Source organism: Myotis daubentonii, chromosome 13, assembly GCF_963259705.1.
Source record: "Myotis daubentonii chromosome 13, mMyoDau2.1, whole genome shotgun sequence".
NCBI classification, from domain to species: Eukaryota; Metazoa; Chordata; class Mammalia; order Chiroptera; family Vespertilionidae; genus Myotis; species Myotis daubentonii.
The window spans coordinates 52,540,461-52,567,974 of NC_081852.1; the positions used below are offsets into that span (position 1 = coordinate 52,540,461).

At 50.2% G+C, this 27,514-nt stretch overlaps 1 protein-coding gene across 2 annotated transcripts in view; it reads left to right on the top strand.

The window, feature by feature from the left end:
• The window catches only part of RBM20 (RNA binding motif protein 20), a 179,004-nt gene that overhangs the window by 147,904 nt on the left and 3,586 nt on the right, over positions 1-27,514 (top strand). For both annotated transcript variants that reach the window (XM_059661359.1, XM_059661360.1), the window contains exons 7-13: positions 584-715; positions 6,777-6,856; positions 8,557-9,226; positions 15,368-15,463; positions 16,598-17,258; positions 18,782-18,916; positions 26,153-26,274. In XM_059661359.1, the coding sequence (XP_059517342.1) occupies positions 584-715; positions 6,777-6,856; positions 8,557-9,226; positions 15,368-15,463; positions 16,598-17,258; positions 18,782-18,916; positions 26,153-26,274 (1,896 nt within the window). The remainder of the gene's footprint in view (positions 1-583; positions 716-6,776; positions 6,857-8,556; positions 9,227-15,367; positions 15,464-16,597; positions 17,259-18,781; positions 18,917-26,152; positions 26,275-27,514) is intronic.

Below are 27,514 nucleotides of genomic sequence, written 5' to 3' on the forward strand. Positions count from 1 at the left end.
GAACAGATGGGATCAAAGAGAGCTCTTCCTTTACTGTTTTATTTTTTATTTTTATTGCGGTATGAAATATATGCTCTAAAGTGCACTAGTCTAAAGGCACAACACCATTAATTTTTTACATGTGTACACCCATGTAATTACCACCCAGGTCAAAATATGGAACATTTCCAGAACCTCAGGTTTCCGAATGCCCCCTTTCCAGTCAATACCCCAACCCACCCCAGGCAGATGTTGAGTTTCTAATACCGTTGATTTATTTTGTCTATTTCTATATTTAGTTATTTATTTTTATTTCAGAGAGGAAAGGAGAGGGAGAGAAAGATAGAAACATCAATGATGAGAGAGAATCATTGATTGGCTGCCTCCTACATGCCCCCTACTGGGGACTGAGCCTGCAACCTGGGCATGTGCCCTGGCCGGGAATTGAACCATGACCTCCTGGTTCATAGATCAATGCTCAACCATTGAGCCAGGCCGTTTTGCCTATTCTTGAGCTCCATATACTTGGAATCATACCTTGTACTAAATTTAGTTTGAGACCATTCATGCCAAGTCCAATGTATGTCCTGCCATTCTTTCCTAGGCCTTTTTAGAGATGGCTTACACAGAAGCTGCTCAGGCAATGGTCCAGTATTACCAAGAAAAGTCTGCTATGATCAATGGGGAGAAGTTGCTCATTCGGATGTCTAAGAGATACAAGGAATTGCAGCTGAAGGTAAAGCATTCTCTTGTCCATTCAGTCATTCTACAAGCATCAGCTGAGTGTCTCCTCCTGGCCAGGCACCGTCCTAAGGAGAAGGCAGGAAAGATGCAAAAATTACCCACTGTCTTTGAGGATGTCACATGGGAAGGCAAAGCATTATAACATGACAGTAAATGTGCTTATGGATATAAGTACAGAATGCAAAGGGTTGCTTGAGACAGGGTGACTAACTACCTGGGACCCACTGGGGATTTACAGGGGAGGTCTTGAAGGAGGTAGAAGTTCCAGGCATAAACCCTGAAGATAACCTACTTTTCCATCCATACAGGTCTTCAGTAACTTTCTTCCTCTATCACTCTCCTTGATCTCTTATTCTCTCCTCCATCCTCTGTAGTTATGTCTTCAGCCCCAAAGAAATCCTCCTAAGCCGCACATGACTGAATTGGCCACTGTCAGAACTCAGGGATGAATTCAGATAATTCCAAACAGGGCTTTTGTTTTAGCTTGTCCTACATTTGTCTTTTCTTTCTTCTTTTGTTTTATTGTAAAATACAACACACATAAAGAGAAGTGACTAATTAAGCATTACACAGTTTTAAATGCACTAATGTTTGAAATCCCCTAAGTCCCATAAAAGTCAAGAAATAGGACATTGATGGCACCCAGAGGCCCCTCCTCATGCTCAATGCTTCCCTCTCCACTCCTGTGACTTTGAGGATCATCATTTTTCCTTCCTTTACCTTACAGTTCTACCACCAGTATCTGCCTTCCTTAACAAGTGTTGTTTAGTTTTGCCTATGTTTGAACTTTATATGAATGGAATCATATTGTCTGTGTTCTTTTATGCCTTGCTTCTTTCACTCAACATTATGCCATTCATGTTGGGTGTGTTTATTTTCATTGTATAAATTTCTATTGTATGACTACAAATTTATTTATTCATTCCTCTGTTGATGGACATTTTGGATTGTTCCCAGTTTTAGGATGTTAGGGACAATGAATGCTACTGTGAACATTCCCAAACATATTATTCTGTAAACACATACACCAACATATAACTAGGGGTGTGTACATAACTAGGAGAGGACTTGTTGAATCACAGGCATGCATATCCTCAAATTTGCTAGGTAATGGCAAGCTCTTTTAAAAATTACACTCCTATTAGTAGTATCTGAGAGTCTACATTCTTTTAAAATTTTTTATTTTTATTGATTTTTAATTGATTTCAGAGAGGAAGGGAAAGGGAGATAGAAACATCAATGATGAGAAAGAATCATCTGCTGCCTCCTGCACACCCCCCACCCCCCCTGAAGATCAAGCCCGCAACCTTGGCATGTGCCCTGATTGGGAATCGAACTGGTGACCTCTTAGTTCCTGGGTCGATGCTCAACCAGTGAGCCATACCCAGCTGGGCAATGGTCCACATTCTTGCTAACATTTTATTTTATCTGACTTTTTAATTTTTGCCTGTCTGGGAGAGAGTGTAATGGTTTGTCATGGTTTTATTTTTTTTATTGTCCTGATTACCAATTGACATTGAGCACTTTTTTCATATGCTTACTGGCTAAGCCATTTGGATCTTCTCTGGTGGAAAGTGTCTTTTCAAGGCTTTTGCCCATGCTTTTCTCTTAGATGTGTCCTCTTAATGGTCTGCAGGATTCCACTAAACTAGAGCATTTTGTCCATTTGAATTTATTGTAAAAAATGCTACCTTTGTGTTTAAGTCTATCTTCTTAGTTTATGCTTTCTGCGGTCCCATGTGATAGGAATTTTCCGGGTCACATCAGCTCATTCCACATCTACTTGGGGTCCATTTTGTTTAGGATCCACAGCCTTCAGTCTGCTTTCATGGTTAAAGGCTGTTTCTGGCCAGGACTTGCTTTCTGACAAGTCCGCATATGTAGGTCGGGTATTCGTCAACCAGCCGACAAAGTCCTGATTCTGCTTTGCTTGCAGTCTTGCTTCTGAAGTTCCTTTGTCAACAGTTCTGTCAGAACCTGGCTTTTTTTTTTTCTTTCCTGATTAATGAAAGCTTATGGCTTTTCTCAGACAAGTGAAAGATCCCACCCTATTCTCCACCCAGCCAGAGTTTCCATTCTTTCGGATTCTCCCCGGGGGGGGGGGGGGGGGGGGGCTTAAAGTTGAATTTCCATACTGAATTCCAGGTGGAGCTTTGGTCTCCAGATGAAATGTTGTATTAAGTTGTAATTAAAATTAATAGCAGTACTCAACTTCTTAAAGCAAGGTACTGAGGCACCCCAGTGCCTTACCAAGGGAGATAGTTTGGGGTGGTGCAGAAACCATGGGTTAAAGAAGTCATGTGGTCCAAACTTGCATTCAGCAAATGTGGAACCCACTGTGGGCAGGGAGTGGGCCAGCACCATGGTAGCAAGCTTGTGGAGGAGCTCACAGTCTGGGAGGAAGAGCAGGTAAACACAGAGCCACCCACAGCCATGTGAGCTATGCCAGATTGGAGGGTGGTAGTGCCAACGTAGGCTCTTCCCCTTCCTGCTTTGACGAGCTTGGACAAGTTGCTTCACCTCTGTGAGCCTCAGTTTCCAGATCAGTAAAGACTGTACTCTGAGTTCCTTGGTTAGAAGCATTTTTTTTTTCATACATTGTCTCTCTGAGTCTCACAATCCCTCTCTCCTGTGAGGTGTGCAGGGTGGATAATAACAGTAATTATAACTGTACAACAATAATAACAAGCGTACATACCTTTGCTTGAGTGCTGGTACTCAAGCAATGTGCTGAGCACTTTGCGTAAATACATTATCTCCTGTAATTCTGACATCAGCTTTGTCAAACAGGTATTATTACCTCAGTTTTACAGATGAGGAAACTGAGGCTCATAGAGTTTGGCAACTTGCCAAGATCATAGTTACTGGAAGAACCATGATTAAAACCTAGGACTATTTTGCGTTTGCACTATAGCTGCATCTCTATATTGTGTTATCGAGATCTTCATTGTCCACGAGAAAAATCAGAGAAATCAGGTGATTTTGTTAGTCACCCGGGCAGTAAGCCGCAGGGGTAGTATTCTAACAGCTTCTCGAACTTTCACACGTAGTTTGTTAAAAATTTCTGTTCAGTAGTTCAGGGGCAAGGCTGTGATCTTGCATTTCGAACAAGCTCCCAGGAGACGCCAACGCAGCTGGACCTCAGCACTTTGAGCAGCAATGGGCCGAGGACGCGTTGTTATCTGACCTTTCATAAGGGCCTCCTGCTCCCCAAGCTGTCACACCGCCTCTGTGAGAAAGCAGCTCAAAGCATGTTTCAACTCCACAGCGATGCCTGCATTATGCCCCCTAAGATGACATCAGCTAGGACCTTTCTCTGCAAGGACAGAAAATTGTCTCAATTAAACATATTGACTAAAGTTTTCAAAAGGTGAGGGGGATTTATTGGCTCATGTAAATGAAAAGTCTAGGAGTAGCCCTGGCTTCAGGTATGGTTGGAATCAGGGCCCAAGTGATGGCATGAGGACTTGGCTTCTCTCCATGCTGCATCCTGCTCACTTGGCTTTGTTTTGGGGTCTCCCTGGGATGCCCCTGGCAGCCCCAGGCTCTCTCCTCTAGGTGGCGTGATGGCGTCATTGACTTCAGCAGCTCTGGCTTCCCACCCTCCCTTTTCCCTCAACAAGAGCAAGCCAGAGTTTTCCCTAGTGGCTCCCACAGAAGTCCTGAGATGCATTCTGATCACCCGGGTCCCTTAGGACACGTGTCCTTCCTGGAACCAATCTCTGTGGTCAGGGGACAGCTATGCTGTGATTGGTGAAATTTCTGTCACCTGCTGCATCTTTGGAGCAGGGGTGGAGAGAGGGGAATGGCTACTGGGGAGGTAGACAGTAAAACACTATATTTATGCATATATCCAAACATGTCAGGACCAAAGGAGCCACCACATGGGGTACCACCAGGGTTTGCAGAGGGGGAGGGAAGTTTTGATTGGTTTTTCTTCTCTAACCTTTTGCTCACCAGGCAAAGTGGAAGGGGAGAAAGAAGAGAGCTTAAGGTACTTCCCATCTCCTGTCTTGAATATTTCTTCATGCCATAATCTTATCTCTCTGCACACTCTTTGTGGGGAAGGTTCCAGTTCTTAGGGCATTTGGGGTAGAACCTGTCCCATAACAGGTGTCCAACAAGTGCATGGAATAAATGAGAAGGAGAAAATCTCTAGGAACAATAGAAAGTGAGTGCTTTTCTTCTTACAGACCAGACAGGAAAACGGAATTATTTTCTGGTTGGTTCTATAGAGACTTCTCCAGAATCAAAGCATCTTACATGTGCAGCAGGGAACTTGGAGTAATTTAATCCAGTGTCTTCCAGTGACTGATCAGAAAGTTGTCAGGGCAGTTTGAAAGTCCTCTTGCCCAGAGATCCCTCCCTGGCTTGAACATTTCCTATCCCGTTCCTGTGTCCCAGCCCTGACCCCTCTCCCTGAAACCACAGGCACCTCCTTCATTGTCTCCTTGACTTGTGTTTTCTGAGCCCAACCCTCAGTCTCAACACTAACACAGATAAGCAGCCGTGTGCTGGAGGACTCAGAATTCTACTCCTGCTGGATCACGTATTCACTGCATATTTCTGGCCCTGTTTTCCTCAGCTGTAAAATGAGATATATGATCATACCTAACATTCACGTAGCTCCGAGAGTTCACAATTCTTTGTAAAACATATAGAAAAACATCAAGGGTTAAAAACAGCCATTGATTACATTTCTTAATAAAACTCTTTGTCAAAAGTTGACATTATAGACCAAGGGTTTTTAGATTTATTGAGATATAATCATATACCATAAAATTCATCCTGCTCCATACATTTTAATGGAATAGATGGATTCTGTGTAGCCTATTGAAAGATGTGCTTGCCTTTCTTTTGTGTCCATTAATTTCTTTTTTTAATTGCCTATTTCTTTTTTTATATAATTTTTTTTTATTGATTTCAGAGAGGAAGAGAGAGAGGGAGGGAGGAAGAGAGAGAGAGAGAGAGAGAGAGAGAGAGAGAGAGAGAGAGAGAGAGAGAGAGAGAAACATCAATGATGAGAAAGAATCATTGATTGGCTGCCTATTGCACCCCCCTCACTGGAGATCGAGCCTGCAACCCGGGCATGTGCCCTTGATCAGAATTGAACCTGGGACCCTTCAGTCCACAGGCTAACTCTCTATCCACTGAGCCAAACCAGCTAGGGCTAATGGTTTATTTCTTACTATTTTGGTATTGTTTTCTGTCCTGGGTTTAGGAAAGGGCATGGTTAGGATTTGGGGGCTGGGGTTGGCCCTGTCCTGGCACAGCCACCAAATAGTGATTTCTGAAATAGGAGGGGCCTTTGGGTGCCTGGCACCCTCAGCTGTGAATCCTGGCTCACAGCCTACGGTGCCCACCCCACGATTTAGGTTGAGCACCGCGCTGTGGAAGAACAGGCTGGAGTAAGGTATTGCATGGGTCATGGAAAGGATCTTGGAGTTGAAATGCCTATTGTCAATCCTGATTCTCGAACCATCTGTGACCTTGAATGTGTTCCTTGACCCAGCACAACTCCAGGAGGCACCATCTACATGGAACACAGTATGGCTGGTGACCCTGGAGCTGTGCAAGGAGACCTCTGACTCCATCCCTCTGGGTCTCAGCTTACACATGTGTCAAATGTGGACGCTGCATTCAATGAGCTTCAAGTCTCTTTACAAGTTACAATGCCTGCCTGGCCCCCACCTTCCTTCCTCTCTCCCTCTCTTCCTCCTTCTTTCCCTTACTTCCCTTTACATCTCAGATATTTTCTTTGATTCAGGAATGGGTGGGAGGCAGATGTGATGAACTGAGAGAGACTTTCCCCAGCACACAAATGTGCTCCTTCCTCTCCCAGCTCAATGGACACCATGTTCCCTCGACCACTTAGCCCACTGATGTTCAGCATTATGCTCCTACTCCTCATCCCCTGGGTTATTAAACCTTTTTCTTCCCTAAAAGGCACTTTTCCCCATTGGTGGACTGGACCATGAACCCAAGTCCTACCTGTGTCCCTCTGGTGTTTGCAAGGCTGTCTCTGGTCTGATGACCTCTCTCGCTTTGTCTAGAAACCTGGGAAAAACGTGGCTGCCATCATCCAGGACATTCATTCCCAGAGGGAGAGGGACATGTTCCGGGAAGCAGACAGGTGAGGTCCTAGATCGCAGGGCATATGCTGGGCAGTTGGAACGTTCTCCTGTTTCTCATTCTGAAGGGTGTTTGAGTCATGCCCTGCCCTTGCCCCTGCCCTGTCCATCAATCTCTCTGCGTCCTACCTTTCCATGTGCCCAATGGCACACATTAGTCAGAAGTGCTGCTCAGGTTAAAACTCAGGATAATGCAAGATGCTAAGCTTCCTTCCAGCTGTTCCTCCTTTGTTAGAAAGGACTATAGGTAATTGGCTCTTAGGGGCAAGTCTGTACTTTGCTAAAACAGCCTGAAAGGGGGTGTGTGTGTGTGTGTGTGTGTGTGTGTGTGTGTGTGTGTCTTCTAATTAGAGGCAGCTCTTGATTTTTCATGGCTAAATGTAGATGTAGGAATAGGAGTAGAGATGACCCCCCCTAAAAGCAGCTACATGACTCATCACTCTGAACATTGAATGCATTCAGTTTTCCAACTTATTCTTCCAGCTGAAGTTGTGACTGCACAGAGCTGGGGCTACAAGTTTGCCACTGTCGCTGCCGTACAAAGGGGCTCCCTCCCTTAGAGAGCCAAGGTGGAGAACAGCAGGAGTGGGCACCTGGCCTGCGTGTCTTGTGGTTCTTACCCAGGGCGGCCACAGATGGTGCTCTGACACCACTGCAGGGCGCTGAGCCCAGGCTGCTCCCCCTGAGGTCCAGGCAGCCTAGCCTGGTCCTAGGGAGCCACATCTCCGTGTCTCCTGGTCAGTGAGGGCTGCATGGTCTTCCTGGGTTTGGGAAGTAAATGAAAATTGCCCATGTTTTCAGAATATGGGGTATGTGACTCAGTTTACCTGCTAAATAACCAAACAACCTTCAGAGAGAGAGAGAGAGAGAGAGAGAGAGAGAGAGAGAGAGAGAGGGAAAGTGTGAGTGAGTATGTGTATGTGTATGTTTTTGTATGTAGCTGTTTTGGTTTGGGATTTTTGTTTCTTTGTTTGTTTTTTAAACCACAGGTTTTTAAAAAACATGTGCAAAGCCATCCTGTGCCATCTGCAGTTCTGTGGCGGGAGGGCAGGGTAGGGGTGACCTAGGAGACCTTGCTGGGAACCTTAGGCAGGTACAGGCCCTTTTCTGTTTCAGTTTCTTCATCTGAAGAACGACCAGGTCAGTGCTCTCAGGTCTCTGCCAACCCCAAAATGCCTTCCCAGTTCTTCGTTTTTTGAATCTCTGAGTCCGCCCTCCCTTCCTCGCCCCCCAGCCATTAGCACCTTTATTCCATGCCCAGGATCTGAACAAACTGAGATGAGAAATAAGGAAAACGGAGGCGTAGAGGTCCCCTTTCTGCTGATAGAGTCAGAGGTGGGGGAGTGGCTTCAGTCACTGAACCTCAGGACCAGGCAGCCTTGCCCACCAGGCCGGAGCAGGGCAACCTCGCACACCCCCCAACCCGCACGCCCACAGAAGAGCTGAGCTCATTTCCAAGAGGGAGACAAATGGGGCTGAGCCAAACCAGCCTGATTATTCATCCCAGTTCCAGGAGCAGGATGGGCGAAGGGGCAGAGCTAGCAGGGCTGCGCTCAGGGAAAACCCTGCTCCTAGAAGCCAGAGGGAGGAAGCGTCATGATAAAGAGTGTCTGGCCAATGAGGTTACATGCACAGACTGGGGTTATCTGGGCATGGTCTGGAGGGGTGCAGATCCTAAACCCCCTCCTTTGCGCCCTCACAGATACGGCCCCGAAAGGCCTCGATCTCGCAGTCCTGTGAGCCGGTCACTGTCCCCGAGGTCCCACACGCCAAGCTTCACCTCCTGCAGCTCTTCCCACAGTCCTCTGGGCCCCTCGAGGGTTGACTGGGGCAATGGCCGGGACTCCTGGGAGCACTCCCCCTACGCCAGGAGAGAGGAAGACAGGGAGCCGGCCCCCTGGAGGGAGAACGGGGAGGACAAGAGGGACCGGACGGACATGTGGGCACATGATCGCAAGCACTACCCTAGGCAACTGGACAAAGCCGAGTTAGAGGAGCGGCTCGACGCAGGGAGGGGCCATCGAGAGAAGCACCCCAGGTCTGGGTCCCCCAACCCTCTCCACTCTGCATCAAGCTACAAGAGCCGGGAAGACGGCTACTACCGGAAAGAGCCCAAAGGCAAATCGGACAAGTATCTGAAGCCGCAGCAGGATGCCCCCGGGAGGTCCAGGAGGAAAGACGAGGCCAGGCTGCGGGAGAGCAGACACCCCCACCCGGACGATGCGGCGAAGGAAGACGGGCTGGAGCCCAGGGTCACCAGGGCCCCCGAGGGCACCAAGTCGAAGCAGAGTGAGAAAACCAGAACCAAGAGACCCGACAAAGACCAAGAAGGAGCTGAGGACAGAAAAGAAAGCAGAGTGGCGGAGAACGAGGTAATGATGTAATCTCCTCCCCAGGGAAGCAGAGGCGGGTCCCCACGGGTAACAACGGGACTATCGGTATGATCAACAGTTATTGAATGAATGAAACGCTCACTGAATGTTTACTCTGTGCCAGGCACTGTGTTTAAGACTTTTTCTCAATCAAGTCTTTTAATCCTTGCAGCGACCCTTTGAGGTAGTAATATTAATAATGTTATTATTACTCTAGAGGAGAAACGGAGGCACAGAGAGCTTAAGTGAGTTCCCCAAGGACACACAGCCGGGAAATGGCAGAGCTGCAGTTACACGTAGGTGGCCAAATGCCATAGCACGTGCTGCCTTTACTAGAAGTTAGGGAGGGGCGGGATGCAAAGGCCTCAGTGTTCCTGTTTGTCCAGGGTGGAGCGCCCCGAGGTGTTTGCACCCACAGGCTCTGCCATGGGAGATTAGATCTTCGGTCCACTCTGGCTTCTCTCCTGCCAAAAGCACCTACCAATCCTGGGACTTGGAAGGGAGGCGGTAAAGGAGAAGCAGCCACCACCCATAAATTATACGGGGTGCCCAGAGCGTGGTGTGTCTCTCTAGCCACTGTCCACCGTGTTTTGCTTCCACTGTAATAAAAATGGGCAGCAGTTGGCTGGCATCTGTCATCGAAACATCTGAAAGGCCTCATAACCTGCTGCGTGACTTCAGTTCACCCAGCGGGTCAGCAGGAGGACTCTGGGTGCAAGGTTTATGTGCTAACTTGGCTTACCTTCCTTCTTGCTGGAATTACCTGCGTTTCAGTAGGAGTGGGACAGTGGGGGCTGAGGGGTCTGCACAGAGAACCCAGATTGGAATATCCTACGCGCATATCTTCTAGTCTGACCCAGGAGGTGGTGACAACGCTAAGTCCAAATAAGGAGCCCAGTTCTCAGCTCCATGCACATTGAAGAGTCACACTTTTGGCCAGCGTGTTAGCATGCCACTTTGCAGGTAGTGTGCTTGGTCCAGAGGTGAATAGGACACAGTCCGTGTTAAGGCAGAGACCAAGGTCTAATGGTAGAAGCAGACCTACAAAAACGATTTGCAGACAGTGGAGCCCAGGCTGGAGCAGATGAGCTGAGGAGTATACCTTTGAGCTGAGCATTGAAGTGGGGGTGGGGGGGAACAGTTTGGGAAGAAGCGAGGGGAAAAGTGAGAAAGACTGGCTGGAGAACCTGGAGATACTCCACATGACTGCATCTTTAGGGCATATTAAAGGATCTTGGTTTTACAAAGTAAAATCTTGGCTTTCGTGCAAACATAAAATGAATGCGTGTCAAAGCTGCTATTTAAGTCATTAATGAATGAGGGAACCAGTAAGATGTAAAAGCCAGCTCCGAGGAGGATGTAAAGATTAGGCAACATGTAGAGGCAGTCAGGAATGTGGATATGAATTTGCTAACAGAGGCAAGCTGACCTCTTCCATGGAGAACCTGAGATAAAATTCCTTTGCATCTCTATGGACAAGAATCACTTGCACAACTCTCAGTTATCTGCATTTACATGGTTGTAAAGCAGCTCAGTTCAAGTGCAAGTCCAGACTCTCGCAGAACCAGATACCCAAAGGGCGTTCTGGTAAATGGCCAGCATTCCATGGAAAGGACACCCCGTGATCTTTTTGCCCACTGCACGTTGCCACAATTTGTCCTGACTGGCCTAGCAGGGGGAACATCAGGAGAGGAGATTAGGGGATGGGTAGAGGGGATGTGAAGGACCTCGTGTGCCCCGCTGAGGGCTTGAACTGAATCCTGAGGACGTATGAACAAATGGGTGTGTTTAAGAAGGGTGTACAGTCCTCCCTCAGTGTCCCTGGGGACTGGTTCCAGGGTCCCCTGTAGATAATAAGATCCCAGGATGCTCAAATCCCTTATATAAGACAGTGCAGTATTTGCATATAACCTATACATAGCCTTCCATGAATTCTTAAATCATCTCTAGATTACTTACATAATACCTAATACAACGTAAATGCTATGTGGATAGTTGTTATACTGTGCACTTTAGGGAATAATGGCAAGAAAAGAAAGTCGGTACATGTTTAGTGTAGATGCAACGATGCAGTATATGTCAACAACAACCTACCTTCAGTTTTGAGAATTTGTATCCGAGGTCGGTTCAATATGCAGATGAGGAACCTGCAGTTAGAGGGCCAACCATATATACCTGGAGATGTCCAAGGTGTTGGTGACAGGTCAGTGACTCAACAAAAGGCACCGAGGGGCCGAGAGCACGGGCTCATGCCTCCAGTCCGGAACCATCTGTCCCCACCGCAGCGGGGTGGAGCTGCCCCTCCACACTCCGACCCACACTTCTGAGACTGTTTCTCCTGCTGCGTAGCCACTCTTCATCGGTTCGCACAACCCTTGCCCCCTTAAGGTGACACACATGGTAGGTCACCCTGAGAGCCCCTGATGCAGAAAAGATTCAGAAATTGGGTTTCTGTGGGTTCCCCACAATTCTGTCCCTCTAATCAGTCTGCCCCTCAGAGCCCTAGAGTGGGGTCAGTAGGGACTAGTAGGGGTCCCCAACAGACTTCTTCTGTGGGTCTGAAGCCAGGGGCCCACCACGTGGTGGTGGAATACTAGTAGAACAGTTTTCCTCGCTGATCTCAGCTCTGTGTTGTGATCTTGAGAACAACCCAGATCCCCACTGGGCCGCCCAAGGCTCAGATTACAGACAGGAGGGACTGGACTTGGGAATGAAGGCCACAGGGCCGAGGAGGTGTCCCTGCCTTTCTTCTAACATGCCAGGCACCTCCCACCACCAGGCGCACCCTTGAGTCCATGTGGGTCCCTCCTCACCTCTGTCTTTAGGCATTGTCACATCCCCACAAGTTTATCCTGGCCACTGCACCCAGTCACACGACACACTTCTCTTTCTTCCCTGCTTTCCTTTCCTTGGTAGCACCCACCTCCTTCTAACTGATCCCCTGACGCCTTTATTTATTTTATGTAGTGTCTGTGCCCCGCCAGCCCCCGCCTCCAAGTGTAATGCCCATGAGGGCAGGGATTTTTGTCTGCTGTGCTCACTGCTGTGTCCCTCGTCCCGAGGTTAGCGTGGGCGTTCAGCACGTAGCTGTTGAAGAAGTGAGTGACTGGACCCGGACTCTGGAAGCCAAGGCCTGGCTTCTGAGAACCAGGTCACACCCTGTTCTTCTCTCCCTCAATTTTCTTGGTTGTGAAATGGCGTGATCACAAGGCTGTGGTAGGCCTTTAACGAGCGTGTGCTCATTAGAAACCCTCTGGGTCTCTGGAGAAGGGCCCAGGCTGGCGAAGCCGGCGTCTGTGCTCTCGGTGCTGTGGGTGGCCAGGTCCACGCAGGAGAGCCACCCTGCCTGCGAGACCAGAGGCAGGAGGAGAGAAAGCAAGTCCGTGGCTGGAGAGACCGTGGGAGAGAAGCACTCCTCCACCTGCTGGGAGGGAGTCAGGGCCTATCCACCCAGATGCCTAGGGAGGGAAGCCAGGCGGGCGACCCAGAGCAGGTGGAATGAGTGAAGCCAGGTGGAGCGAGGGGACCATGGCAGACCAAGGAGGAGGTGCCTTGTGTTGGAAGCAAGCCGCCAGCCACTGCTCAGCTCCATCCTGGGTCTGTCGTCAGAGCTCCTATTCCTTAGAGGAAGGCCAGAGCCCAGCCATCTGTTGAAATTTCCCACGTGTGAGAAACTATAGACCAAAACATGCCGGGGACAGATGGAGCCCAGAATGCAGCCACGGGTATAAACAATCCACGGGAAGGAGAAATGGAAAAGCACTTATTCTCCATTCAGAGCCCAGACAGAGACCCAAGCACACTGGGAGGCAGGTGCAAGCTTGTTACTCACTCCACCCTCTCCTGCCAACCTCCGTTCTATTACCGACCAGTCTGCATGGAGCACCCAGCACGGGCGCTCGGTTGTGAGTGAAGCTGAAATGACCCCTGATCTCGTGGAGCTCATGGTCAGTGGAAAGACAGACTGATCAAATAATTCCTCAGATGAGCAGGAGAGTGTGAGTGTTCGGTACTAAGAAGGAGATGGAGGCACATGTTGCTGTCAGGGCCTGGAACTAATCAGAGGCTTCCCGAGGTTAGGATGTGACTGTTGAGATTTGAAGGAATGGTGGATATTTATCGGGTGGAAAGGAAGAAGAGCAGACGGAGGGAACAGCATGTGCAAAGGCCCAGTGGCTGGAGGCCAGTGCTGCTGGAGCAGAGGGACTGGGTTAGAATGGTCAACAAAGGCCACGTCATGAGGGGCCTTAGAGGCGGGTGAAGGCTGACTGTTCATCCTAAGTGCAAGGGGAGGCAAATGAGATGTTTCAGCAGGACGGCGCAGTGAGGATATGATGGATTTTGTATTTTGGAGTGATCATTCTTGATTGCCTTGGGGAGAATAGACTTGGGAGGAGGGAGGAGGTTACAGAGCAGAAGGGGGAGACCGGTTAGGAGGAGGTTTAGTGGTGGCCATGGCCCTGTGGTGGCAGAGCTCCTGCTTGCAACAGTTGGGACCTAGTATCTTGGTCCACGAGCTGGTGTGGGCCGTGGGTGCATTGGTAGCCTGTGTCTGTTCCCCTTAAGCTGCTGCTGACACCTGGAAGTTGTTCCAAGGCCAGGGGTGTGTGGAAAGCACTGCCCTGTCTGCTGTGTGTGCAGGGAGGAAGGGCAGGGTCCGCTTGGTGGGGGCTTCCGGCCGGGCCAGGCCGCCCTGCCCCTCCCAGCAGGAACCAGAGGCTCTCCTTACTGTGTTGACCTAGGAGTGTGGCTGCAGGAACCGGTTGGGAAGGGGGAAGGTTATTTATTTTGACAAGGGAAGGCCATGGATAATTTATTCAGAGAGAAAAATAAAGAACAGCCGTGCCCTGTCGGTAGACGCTATGGGTTCTGATGGCTAAAATGGCATTTGGACCTGCCGTGCACTCAGGTTAGCTCCAAAGACGTGAGCAGGGATTTTGGTGGAATTTTGTGCCCCAAACACTGAAAGAATAAGGACTTGAGGATTTGAACTCTTTCTCCCCCCTCGCTCCCCCCTCACCCATGATAACTGGTTAAACCAGTTAGTTCTGAGCTCCTGCCCCAGCTGGCTCCTCTCAGCTCAGGAGGGGTGTGTCTGCTTTGAAGGAATCAGAAGTCATTTACTTCAAACCAACCTCAGCCAAAAACGTGGAGAAAATGCAACTTGCCCCTGCGGCCCCCAGGAATAGTCATTGATTTGGTGGCCAAAATTTAAATCACTGGAGAATATCCTCCCAAAACCTCTGAAGCAGAAGTTGGAAGTCTTTTTCTACAAAACGTCAGATAGTAAATATGTTAGGCTATGTGGACCAAGGAGAAAATGGAAGATATCATAGAGGTACTTATATGATCGTTTAAAATGCAACTGCTTAAAAATGTGAAAAGCATCGTTAGCTCAGAGACTATGAAAAGAGGCCCTGGGTCAGATTCGGCTCGAGGACTGTAGTTTGCTGGCCCCTGTGTTAAAGGCTGGTGAGAGACCCTCATTTTCAACTCAGACATTTGCTTTCAGTTGTTCCATTTCCCGGATGAGCACCATTAGGAGCAACTTCATTTGAGGGAGGCATTAGAAGGAAGGGAGAAGAGAAGGGATGGCCGGTCGGGGCTATCGCTCCAGAACAGAGATGGGGCACAAGAGAGGTGAGCGGGCCACTGACAGGTGATAACCTCCTTCGTACCCACAAATGGGCGGGATGTGAGTTTTTATGGCCAAGACAGATCTGTTGGGGAGATGTCCCCGTGATGGTTGTTCACCCCAGGGTCAGTTCACCCCGGGCCCTCTACTCACCCTCACTGTGTCCAGGTTTCACACCTGTAAGATGTGCCCTGTTTGCCAGGGGTTTCCAACCTCCTAAAGGTATCTGTCCAGCCGTGAAGGCCTTTCTGATTTCTGGGCCTCCATTAGTCTGTGTGACCTTGAACAAGTTACTTAACCTCTCTGAGCCTCAGTTCCCTCCTCCGTACAATAGAGATGATAAGAGCCCCTGCCTCTGAGGGGTTTTGTGAGGATAGAAGAAACGTATGTGCAACACCCCCGGCAGCTGGTAGCGGTGCTCAGTGTCATTGTTTCTCTCCGTGTTCCTTTCTCTCTCTGCCGCGGCTGACTATTGATTTGGTTTGTTCTGTTCTTCCTTTGGCGAGGTTGGAAAGGGGGACGTGGAAGAAAGCCCCCCGTCGGTGGACCGGCACGAGAGAGAAGCAGAGTCCTCTGATCCAGAAAATACAAGAACAAAGAAGGTAAAGTTTGTCGCAGATGCCGACAGTGTAGCCCTGTCTGCACAACAGTCACCGGGGAGCAAGGCTGCAGAGTCCCCGTCCCGCCCAGTGACGCCTGCTCTGTGGGACGTGCTCGAGGGCCCACCAGTGGTTCCATGAATGAAGCCGCGTCCCAGCATGTCCTGGAGGAACGGCTCTGCCTGCGCTCTCTGTGTGCTCCTTATGGGGAGGTCTTGACCGCGTGCCTGGGCTCTGCCGTACTCTCCAGCAAGTTGGCTGCGCTCATACGAGAAAACATGTGCCCAAAAAAAGACTCGGGCTTCGGAGCCAGGTGCCCAAAATAGGCAGGTCCCTTGAGAGAGGCTGGGCCAGGAAGGGGGGCTCTGGGCACTCGATCTGGGGCCTTGACCTCAGCAGGCCCAGACCCTGGGATTAACAAGACATCTCCTGTGCTCGTAAAGATTATTTTACACAATTAAAGTGGAAAAAAAACCCCCACCAAAACCCAGTTAGAGTGCTGGGGATGCCACAGCTCAAAGAAATGTCCCTGAAATGTGGCCAGCTTCGTGCCTTCCCGGTCAGGAGAGGCGGAGGGATGGGTATCGCTGGCCAGGAAGCTGATCTCCTAAATCTGGCTGTTGGGCCCGTAGGCTGCTGGAGATACGGGGGAACAATTTTAGGAGGGGCCGACTATGAACCGGGCTGTGGAAGTTGCACCCTTGCTGGGAGAGGGTGCTTGGGGGAATTTTAGGGGGGACTTTGCCGCAGTTACATTTAGTGATGCTTTACATACAAGGAAATCACCCAAACAAGTTGATCTATTTAGAGTTTACAGATTAATCATCCATCTAAAAACCGTTTATTGAGCACCTATTATGTACCAGTAGTCAAAATGCTTTGTGTCACTTGAAACAGTGGTAGATTAAGCATTAAGGGCTTATTCCAAATCCTGTGCTCAGTTTTGAGCCTCATCCTAGGGATGAATCAGTGATGTGGGACTCGGGTGGTCCCCAGTAAATGCTCCCAGGTAGAGGTCAGAATGCTCAGGATTGCTCTGATTGGAGAGGACCTGGGGTCGAGGCTCGTGCCCTCTGGTGGAAGACTGAGACCTACTCCTCAGCCACCCTCTGACCTCCGTCCTGTGTTTTTATACAGGATCAAGACTGGGAGAGTGGAAGCGAAGCAGAGGACGAGAGCTGGTACCCCACAAACATGGAGGAGCTGGTTACGGTCGACGAGGTGGGGGAGGAAGAAGATTTTATCATGGAACCAGACATCCCAGAGCTGGAAGAGATCGTGCCCATTGACCAGAAGGACAAATTATGCCCAGAAATGTGTTCCTGTGTGACAACCGCCTTACACCTGGACTTGGCCAAGGATTTCACCAAGGAGGGCGTCAAGACCATAGGTAACGGGGCTACGGAAATCAGCCCCAAGTCTCCCAAAGAAGGGCCGTCTGCCCCCACGGGCTGTCCCAGTGACATGGACGTGGAAATGCCTGGCCTAAATCTGGAGGCTGAGCAGAAGCCAGCTGAATGCGAGACTGGCCTCTCGCTGGAGGGTTCAGATTGCTACGAGAAGCAGGCAAAGGGAGCAGAGAGCTCAGATGTTCGTCTGTCCCCTACACTCCAGCAAATGTCTTCCCCCAAGCCAGCTGAGGAGAGGGCCCGGCAGCCTAGCCCGTGTCTTGACGACAGCAAGGCCACGGGGACTCCCGAGGATGGGGCTTGTGGAGGCAGCCCCCTGGAAGAGAAAGCTGGCCCCCCAACCGACACTGACCCCCAAAGCCGGGCTTGCCGAGGAGTGTCGACTCAGGGTAACTACCTCCCTTTTTTCCTGTGTGCGTGGGCAGATGGGGCCACCGCTCACCTAGAGAAGGGAGTGGGCCAGAACGGACCTGAGTAAGGTCTCAACCAGCATTTAGGCGGGTGCAGAAAGTGAGCTGGTAAACGCCTGGTTAAACTGTTGGAGCTTTTAGGCAAATGGTGCAGAGGAAATCAGATAGGAGGTCACATGTGTTCTGAAAAGCAAACTCAGATAGGGCGGGCTTCTCTGAATTTATGGGAGCCCAGATGGACGCTGACAACGAAAATTAGCAAAAGTTTTGAATTATCAGCCAAAGTTCCCGGGGGCAGCCAGCCGGCCTCTGTCTGCAGGACAGAGGACCACCCAGGCTGCTATTTCTGTGAGGCCCCAGGGAGGGGAACGGGATGGGGGTGGGGGAGACAGTGGGAGCCCCAGGAAGAAGCGGGCAGGGGGGAAGAATGAGGGGCTCATGCCTGTCCCCCTTCTTCCCGCCTCAGACCCACTTTTCTCCAGGGTCTGATGGTGAGGCAGGACTCGCCCCGGACCTTCCGCCGGAGGGGATGCTGTGTCTGTGCCTGGCACTATGACATCATGAAAAACAGAGTTTAAAATAGGCTGAGCCCTGTGCTCTCCGCCAAGTGGAAACTAAGATCCATCCACCGCTCGGGGGGCAGGAAGGGGGAGTCGCCGTCCACGTCCTCCCAGGGAAGCGAAGTAGAGGTTCGTGTCACAGCCTGCAGCCTTTGAGAGGCTGCAGTACGGGGGGACAGGCTGAAGTGAGGGGACAGAGACTAAGGGAGAGGCGTCACAGTAAACATCCCCACCCGGTGCCCTGCTGGCACAGCGCTGGGGAGCTGGGCTCGGGCTTTCCTCTGTGTCAGGCTGACCTGAGCTGTTTTCCACCTGCGTGGCTCTGAGTCTCCATGGAAACCCTGTCATGTGCTGCCTTGTTGCTAGAGAAACGCCGGAGCCTGGGCTGTATCCAGAGAAGGCCAAGAATAAAGGAGTGAAACGTTCACCTTGCTCCAATGGAACTCCCCCCCATACTTTTTTTTTCATGGTATAGGTCTCAACATGCACTGGCATGCGTGGCTCTTTAGCTCACCCCGGGTTTGGAGTTCATATTTAATAACATGAGCGTGGGGTGAGAGAAAGGCATGGCCTGTTCCAGCAGCCTCGGTGCTCCTGTGGACGTCAGCACAATGTAATTGCCCGTCAGTAATTCTTCCTCCTGCAGAGATGGGGTGATATGGAGTTGGGGGGAATGGGTGCGGATCATCCCCACCCAAGGCATCAGCAGTCCCTTCCCTCCCCCCGGGCCCAATGCAAAGATTGGCCTGCGTGGCGTTCTCTTGGCAATGGGAAAAGCTCTTCAGTGATAGCACTCGGGTTCTAACGAGCAGTCCTGGCCCTGGCCCCGTGAAGCAGTCCCAGGGGCCAGCCCTGATCCCGCAGCGCGGCCAAGGGCATTTCAGGGGTTCGCAGAGGCATGTCGTGTTTCATCAATTCCTTGCTTTGGCTCATGTTTTGCAGAAAACTCCAGGTACCTGGAAATGAAGTCCCTGGATGTGAGGTCACCGGAATACACGGAAGTGGAGCTGAAACAGCCCCTTTCTTTGCCTTCCTGGGAGCCGGAGGATGTGTTCAGTGAACTTAGCATTCCTCTCGGTAGGTCTTTCCTGAGAATCAGCCCCAGGAAGTGAGAGCTCCCTAGTAATGCCTAAGAGCTTGACACTTGGTCCATGTCTGATGCAATAACCCACATTGGCAAGGTGCTACCTTCAAGCCTCTTGCAATGGCAGGCTCCCATAGGAGAGCAGAGACGCTGGGGACCAGGCCTTGAACGGCACTCCCCGGGGGCCAGAGCTCGGGGGGCTGCTTCCCTGCCAGGAAAGGCTTTCTTCCTGACCCGCAGCCCTTACCGGCAGAGAAGCAGAGGCCCCACGGCCGCGCTGCTTCTGTCTTCCCTGTGGTCCTTGCCCCAGCCCTTCCCAGAGCAGGGCTACCTCTTCTCTCTTGAGGGTGATTAGCTTCTCTGAGGCCATGATGCTGAATGGGCTGTGTTGGGGACGGGCTCTATGTAATTGACTGTGGGGACACTGAACCGAGAGGGACCTGGGCCCCATCCTTTTCCACTTACTGGGTGAGTGCTTATCCTCAGGCATGTCGTACCCAGGAATGGTTTTTGTTTTGGGGTATTTTCCCCCCAGTCACTTCAAGCCCTTTAGTAACAAGTTGACTAACGAGAGAGAGAGAGAGAGAGAGAGAGAGAGAGAGAGAGAGAGAGATACTTTTCTCAGAGAGCTTGGGAGTGGGAGGTACTGTCAGGGTTCACATGGCCAGGGAAGGCAACCCAGCCAGAGGAGTAGCTGTCCAGGGGAGTAGCTGGTGGCGTGAGAGGGGCAGGTCTGCAGGGTGGGGGACACTGAGGGGGGGATGGCTTAGCTCCCAGGCAAAGAATGGCACCGCCTCACACAGAGCAATGGGTTGGGCGTTCCTGGGCCTTAGTTTCCTCCTCTGTAATGTGGAAATGGACCAGATCGGTGGTTTTTCAATGGCAGAAGGAAGTGTTGGAGTGGGGCAGGGAGGGAAGTTAATTGAGCCACCTAGGACACATTTTCGAAAAGGGGAGTTAACTAGAGTTTCAGGGGAGGGAGTGAAGGTCCTTTAAGAAGGACCGTGGGAGCTGCTGGCACCACCGCTAAGTCAGTGACGCCCACTTCAGTCAACATCATCTTTGAGTGTTTGCGTTGACTCTGAAAGGTTGGAAAGCGGTGAGACAAAGGAGTAGCAGCTGCTCAGAGAGGAGCTTGGGAAGGTGCTGCCAGGAAGTAGGCGAAGTATGGGCTATGTATGTGATGGCCACTGCCAATATCACGTGTCTGTTCTCCAAGTGTATCTTTTTCATAAAGTCAGATGGAAAAGAAAATGTCTTTTTTTTTTTTTTTTTTTTTTAAGGGATAAATTTGCTGCATAGCCTCCAGCATGCCTCAGGATAAAAACTAAAAAGACACACTGACCTTAGAATGAACTAAGTTGACTGCACAAGGGGCCTGGGTGTTGTAACTCTGGGAAATAGTGGCGAAGGCCGCCTTTCAGGAAAAAGGTGCTAGACAGTTCATCCATGCATTCTTCATGCATTTAATCTATCAGCAGCACCTACTGTGTGCACGGCTCTGTCCTGGGTACTCCAGGGTTCGGGGAGGGATGGAGAAATGTAACACAAGTCTCTTGTCATTCAAGAAGTTGGAATTTAATTGACACACAGAAGCAAAAAATAAGAACAAAATCTGCTACCTTATAATTTGTATCTTTTTATTATTGTTTTTCATTATAAAAAGTGTGAAAGATTACTGTAACAAATTTTAAAACTAAGAACCACATAAAGTAAAGATTGAATGTCGTATCTCTTCCCCCAGCCTCTCCCCGACTCCAGAGGCAGTCAGTCATATCCTCAAAATGTTTTCCTCCCACAAAAAATAGGATCACACTATATACATAATGTTCAACAAGTTGCTTTTTAAATCTAACAGTGAATCTCAGAGGTCTCTTCGTATCAGTACATAGAAAATTCCTTCTCTTTAACCACTGCAAATACTCCATCTTAAAAAATACACCATAACTTATTGAACCATTGTACTGGTGAATACTTAGGATGTTTTAAATACTTAGGATGGTGAATACTCCCCCCCCCCATTATTAAAATGCTTTAATAACTTAGCTTTTATCATTTGCCATGCAGGCACCATTCCTGGTGTGTTGCATGTTTTTTCTCATTTAGCTCTCTGAAAACTCCTATGAGGTCAGTAATATTTTTATTCCCGTTTCCCAGATCAGCAATCTGAGATGCAGATTGGGGCCTGGACCGGGGCCGGGATTTCAATCCCGGTAGTTTCACTCTAGGACCAGGCTGCCTCTGTGCTCTGCGGCCTCCTAGGCAAGCTGTCACCTTTGTCTGGGTGCCAGTGTTTCTGGAGGGCAGCGTCCTGGCCTGGGGGTTGTGTGGTCATATGTATTTGCAATTTAGATGTTCATAATTGCTACTAAATTGTACTCCAGAAAGATTACACCGGTTTTAACTGCTACCTTGAGTGAGAGTTCTCATTCTCCACATCCCAGCCAACACTGGATAATACCAGCTTTTATTTTTTTTAAATATATTTTTATTGATTTCAGAGAGGAAGGGAGAGGGAGATAGAACATCAATGATGAGAGAGAATCATTGATCAGCTGCCTCCTCCATGCCCCCCACTGGGGATCGAGCCTGAAACCCAAGCATATGCCCTTGACCGGAATCGAACCTGGGACCCTTCAGTCCTCAGGCTGTCACTCTATCCACTGAGCCAAACCGGCTAGGGCTACTACTACCTTTTAATTTTCACCAACCTGTTAGGAGGAATGCGATATCTCATTCTGATTCTTGAAGCACCTCTAGTGAGGTGTAATTGACGTACAGTGACGTACACACATTTAAAGTGTACTGTCTGATCAGTTTTGTCAAATGTATATGCCTGTGAGATCGTCACCACAATCGGGATAATGAACATATTCATCACCCCCCCCCCCCCACCCTACCCCCCAGTTTCCTGATACTCCTTTGTAATCCCTCTCTTTTCATACCTCAATCCCAGGTACACTGATGCCAGTTTGGTCGCTAACTACTAGTTTGCATTCTAGAATTTTATATAGAGGGAACATGCGCTATGACTGTTTTGGCCTGGCTTCTTTCACTCAGCGTAATTGTTTTGAGGTTCCTCTGAATTGTTGGGCGTGTCCACAGTTGGTTTCTTTTTTATTGTGGAGGAGTATTGCACTGTGGATTCCATGTTTGATTTATTCATTCATCCGTGGATGGGCATTTGGGTCGTTTCAGTTTGGCGCTGTTAAAAATGGTAGTTTCGTACTTGATTATCGTCTTCGATTCACTTAGAAACCCATGATCTCATTGATCTCTGGGGGTGGGGAGGGGTGTGTGGTACTATTTTCCGCATTTGACAGGCGAGGAAACTGAGGGCCGGAGACTTACCTAGGACCACACGGCGAGTTCAGGTCAGAACTGAGGATTTCTAACCTGAGACCACTCTGCCCACCTCTCCCCCCAGTTCAGGCGCCGTGTAGGGAAGGTATTTGCATGCTATGGTTGAGAGCACGGACTGCGGAACCTGACTCCCTGGGTTCAAACCCAGCTGGCGGGGCGGCAAAGAGCAGCTTAGTTCACCTCTCTGCTTGGCGTTTTTCATTTATAAATCAGGCGTCAGGCATAGTCAGAGAAGCCTACTATGCCAGGTTATTTTGAGGATTAAATGAATGAATACTGTGAGGTTTTAGTGTCTTCCAGTGGGAGGTACTTAGAAAGGGTTTTTCCTGAAGGAGTTATTGAGACCTACTGTGTTTCCTCTCGCTGGGGCTGCATAACCCTTCACCCTCCAGGATCGGCCGCTGTTGCAGAGGGACTTCTAGAAAGGTGGGAATGACTTCCTGGCTTTGTCCCTGTGGAGAGCAGAGAAGCAGAATGAGCAGTGCCAAGGTCTGGGCACACCATGAGGAGGAAAGGGAGGTGAAGTCTCCTTGCTCAGGGACTGGGGTAGGCATGGGCGGGGGGGGGGGGGGGGGGGCGGGTCTGGGTGACCCCAGGCAGTGCGAGCCTGCCAAGGCCTGCTCTTAAACAGAACCAAAGGGCATTGCCTGCAAAAAGCAAGCTTCCCTCCACCCATCCCAGGCTTCGCTGGATGACGGAGTTGTAATTACCCGCCAGGAGCTATTATTAGAAGGCAAATGCAGCTTTAATTATTGCACTTAAAGAGGCTGGAAAACGGGAGGACCAAGTGGCTCCAGAACCTGTCGGGGCTGTGGCAGTTTTTCTTGATGCTGCCGCTTCCCTGGGCTCTCACATTCCAGAGGCGACCTGAGGCCGTGTTGGCCTCCCAGTGCCTGTGGCAACTCCCAGGTACGTGGGGGAGTTACCAGGTACCTGGGGATCCTCTCCATCAGACTTCCCAGTGCTGTCTCTCCACTGCCTTGTACTTCTGATGGGCTGCTGGGCAGGGCATCGAGGAGAGCTGCTGCCAAACGTGGAGTCTTGGCTCCCCGGGCTGGCCCGGTGAAAGGATGGAGGGCAGGCAGGCAAATGCGTAGGAGGTTGGCCTCTGTAGAGAATTGTTTAACATGTGTGGAAACAGATTTTCTGAGCACCGGGCAAAATGAGAGGTGCTTCCCTATAGCAGCATCTGTGGGATGATTATTCCTGTTTTCCAGATGAGGAACCTCATCTCAGGAAGTTGAGTAGCCCGGTTGGTGTGGCTCAGTGGTTGAGCGGCAAACTCTGAACCAGGGGGTCATGGTTCGATTCCCAGTCAGGGCTCATGCCTGGGTTGTGGGCTCGGTCCCCAGTAGGGGGCGTGCAGGAGGCAGCCTGTCAATGATTCTCTCTCATCATTGATGTCTCTCTCTCTCTCTCTCTCTCTCTCTCTCTCTCTCTCGCATTACCTCTCTGAAATCAATTTAAAAATATATTTTAAAAAAAGAAATGAAAGTTGACCAATGTAATGTACCTGAGATCACACTGGGTAAGGAAAGGAGCTAGGTCTGCCTGGCTCTAACTTTCATTTTCCTCCCGCTATGCTGCGGCTTCTGAGCTCTTTGGCAATGGGAGCTTTTGTGGAAGTGAAATCTCTCCCGGGAGACCACAGGCGGTAGCTGTGCTGCTCGGGTTGAAAGGGGCCGGGCTGCCACCTCAGGCCCTGCTGCGTGCTCTGTGCTGGTTGCTGAGCCAGCCGCACCCCTGCTGGGGTCCAGGCAGGGGCTGGAGGCCTCTTGGGAAACCTGGAGCATCCTGGAGGCCTCAGCCAGGGTCTGCAGGGCAAACCCAAGGCTGCTTTCCTGGAGCCAGCCAGTTGGCGACCCTGCAGGGTCCGGGACAGGGCAGAGGGGTTGGGGTGGCCCTGATCACAGGCCTGCGTCTGCTCCCGTGGCCTCGGGCGGTGCTTCTCCTTTTCTAGTTGCCTTTATCTTGTCCTGTGTGAGCCAGGGCCCGCTTGTGAGGTGGAAGGGCCAACTGCCCACTCGCAGGCACAGCAGGGAGAGTGGGCGGAGGGTGAGGAGGGAAGGACTCGGCCTCCCTCTGGGCAGCGAGGCCTGAGTGAGGCGGCCTCCCTTCTGGGGATGGCTGTAGACCACTGAGGCTGAGGGCAGGGCAGTGTGTGCGTGGCAGTTGGAGAGAACTGGGGGAGGAGGGGGCACAGGCCGGAACCTCAGAGGAGCAATCCGTCCAGGCCGGAGTGGGCAGGCCTCGGCACCCTCCTCCCTCAGGCCTGCCCTCCACACTGAAAAGTGGCTTTTTTTTTAATAGAAAAAAAGTTGTAATTACAAGCCTTTGCTTCCCTATGGCGGGGTCTCCTGGGCACTCAGGGGAAAGGAAAGGAAGCCCCAGACTTGGGGTCACACGCAGCGCCTGGTAGAGGCCTGGCCTGGGTCCCCCTCTGCAAGAAGCTACGCTTCCCGGCTTCCCTGGTGTGACCTCCCAGGCTCCCTGTCCCCTCTGCCCCTGCTCCTCACCCTCCACCCCCTCTCCCTGCAGTTAACCAGCCCCCCATTCCCTCCTCCCAGCGTGGCCAGCTCTCCGCCCACCCCCAGGAGGGCAGTGGGAGCTAACCAGCCGGCTGTGGCTGCAGCAAAGCCCAGCTGAAATGTGTCAGCACATGCAGGGGGAGGGGGGGCCCTGGTCCCGTGCTGGGTCCTGCCTCTCAGCCCTCACGCCCTGCTCTCCAGCTGGCGCCATGCAGTCAGGTGCCTGAGAAACTGAGGCGAGGGAGGGGGTCGCCCGGTCTGTGCCCTCTCATCTTCCCACTCCGCTGGCAGTGTCTTCGAGAGGGAAACTGTGCCCCTAAAACACCGTGGTGGAGGCTGGAGCAGCCACCGTCCCTTCAAAGATGAATTTCCTGGGCTAAGACACTCACTTGTCTGGCTGTCGGGCCACTGTTTTCTTTCCTTAGAATCCAAAGGCCTCCCAGAATCCTGGGACTTAAAAATGACACATGAAATACTATGAATTGATGGTTCAGATGTAAAGACTGGAGAAAGATGGGGCAATGTTTATGAAACACTAGGGCAGTGGTTCTTAACCTTGGCTGCACATTAGAATCACCTGGGAATCTTTTTAAAATCCTGATTTCTGGGCCTCACCCCCCAGAAATTCTGTTTCTTTGTTATGGGGTGAGGCCACAACATTAGGAACAAAGAAACAGAATTTCCGGAGGGTGAGGCCCAGAAATCAGGATTTTAAAAAGATTCTCAGGTGATTCTAATGTGCAGCCAAGGTTGAGAACCACTGCGCTAGGGCATGAAAAAGGGAGGAGACACATTGCACTTAGGGTGTAATTAAAACTGCCTCCTCCCCTCCCAAAGAGGCTCTACCTGTAGATAGTGTGGAAGAAAATGTTTTGATTGGAAAGTCTGGGTGAGGTTTCCTCCCTTCTGTTTATTTAAAAAGTTTTCTCTGGTGAACATCATTCTAAAATAAACCAGCGAAAATGCCAGCATTCTTCCAGAGTCCTGGCCACAACCGCTGCCGAGGGCGCAACTAGTGAAATGAATGAAACCTCCTCCCTCCTCCTTTCCCCAGAAATGGGCTGGGACCAGGAGAGCCTGGATGTAGTTCCCAGAGGCCTTGCAGAGCGTATTCTTGCTCAGCACGGCCACCCCTTCCACTCACAGCCACCTGTGAATGAAGTGGGTGTTACCCTCTTCCTGACTGTTTTCAAATGGAGAAGCTAGGTCACCCCCCAAAGTCGACAGCAAATGAAGGGCAGAGCTCACTGCCCCATTTCCACCTGAAGGCTGCAGGACCACAGGGGCCTCCCATCACCTTCCTAATTGCCTACCCACATATCCCCCATCCTTCTGCAGGGGTGGAGTTCGTGGTACCCAGGACCGGGTTTTATTGCAAGCTGTGTGGGCTGTTCTACACCAGCGAGGAGATGGCGAAGATAAGCCACTGTCGCAGTGCTGTCCATTATAGGAACTTACAGGTAACCACGGGCCGTCCTTGCCTGGCCCTGGGGGGCTCTCGAGTCTCTGGTTTTGAGTTTCTCTCTCCTTTCACCACATGGAGACCTGGCTCCACCAGGCTGCTGCACACGGTGGCTGCCTCTCCGGTGCTCTCAGAGCATCAGTCTCCATGGTGGCACTTAACACATTCTGTCGGCCAGGTTTTTGGTACCTGCCTCTCCCTCTATCCTGAGTGACTTGAGCTCGTGTTCACCTGGCCCGTGGTTGGGCTGACCCCTTTCACAAGGCCTGGGCGTTCCCGACGCAGAGATTTCTCTGTGTTTCTGTTCCCCTGTGCGGTGCCCCTCTTTGCTAGACTAAAAGCCACTACTGTCCTCTGTTTTAAATGTTCAGACGTTGCAACTATTTGTCACAGCAACAACAAAAAACACACCAAAAAATGCAGACAGAAACCCTGCCCTCATGGATTTTCCAATCTCGTGTAGGAAATAAGCAATAAATAAAATAAGTCTTATAGTATATTAACAGGTGACGTATAAAAAATACTCCATGTACCATATTCCATCCAACCTAAGGTGCCATCAGTTGTAAGACACACTATTTTTTGATACCAAGAAAAAAACGTTGAAAATTAAATAGTGAGACTCCATCAACTGTAAAATGCACCTCAATTTCAGAGATGTTAATGTGGGGGGAGGGAAGCATCTTAAAAATCAATGAAATATTGTAATATGCTCTGTAATATACACCTAACTAATATGTAACATATTAGAAAGTGGTTTTTATAATTAACTTCTGGTATAGGCTGGGCTTAGTGACTTAATTGAAATCATGGCATATCAGAAAGCATGGGGTATCTTTGGTTTTTACTATATCTTTTGCTACAGGAATCAGACTGATTCTTGATATTCAAGGTCGTAACTCAGGAGGACCCCCAGGGTGGTACCGTGCCCTAATTCCAGAGCAGGCATTACTGTCACAGTTAAATTGGTAGAGTGGCCGAGATGTGAACTGAATCACTTGGACGCTGTTTCAGAAGCATATACATTAGCTCAGATGTTCAGTAGAATTGGGGGTGCACCCGGGAATATGTAATTTGAGAAAGTTCTCCAAATGATTAGAAGGGCACCCCTAGTTAAGAAACTCAGATGTGGGCCAGTTCTCTTGTTTTATATTTGAGGCCCAGAGAAGCTATGGGACGTGTTCGACACCACACAGATGGTGAGTTACCAGGCCTGGAAACAGATCACCTGATTCTTA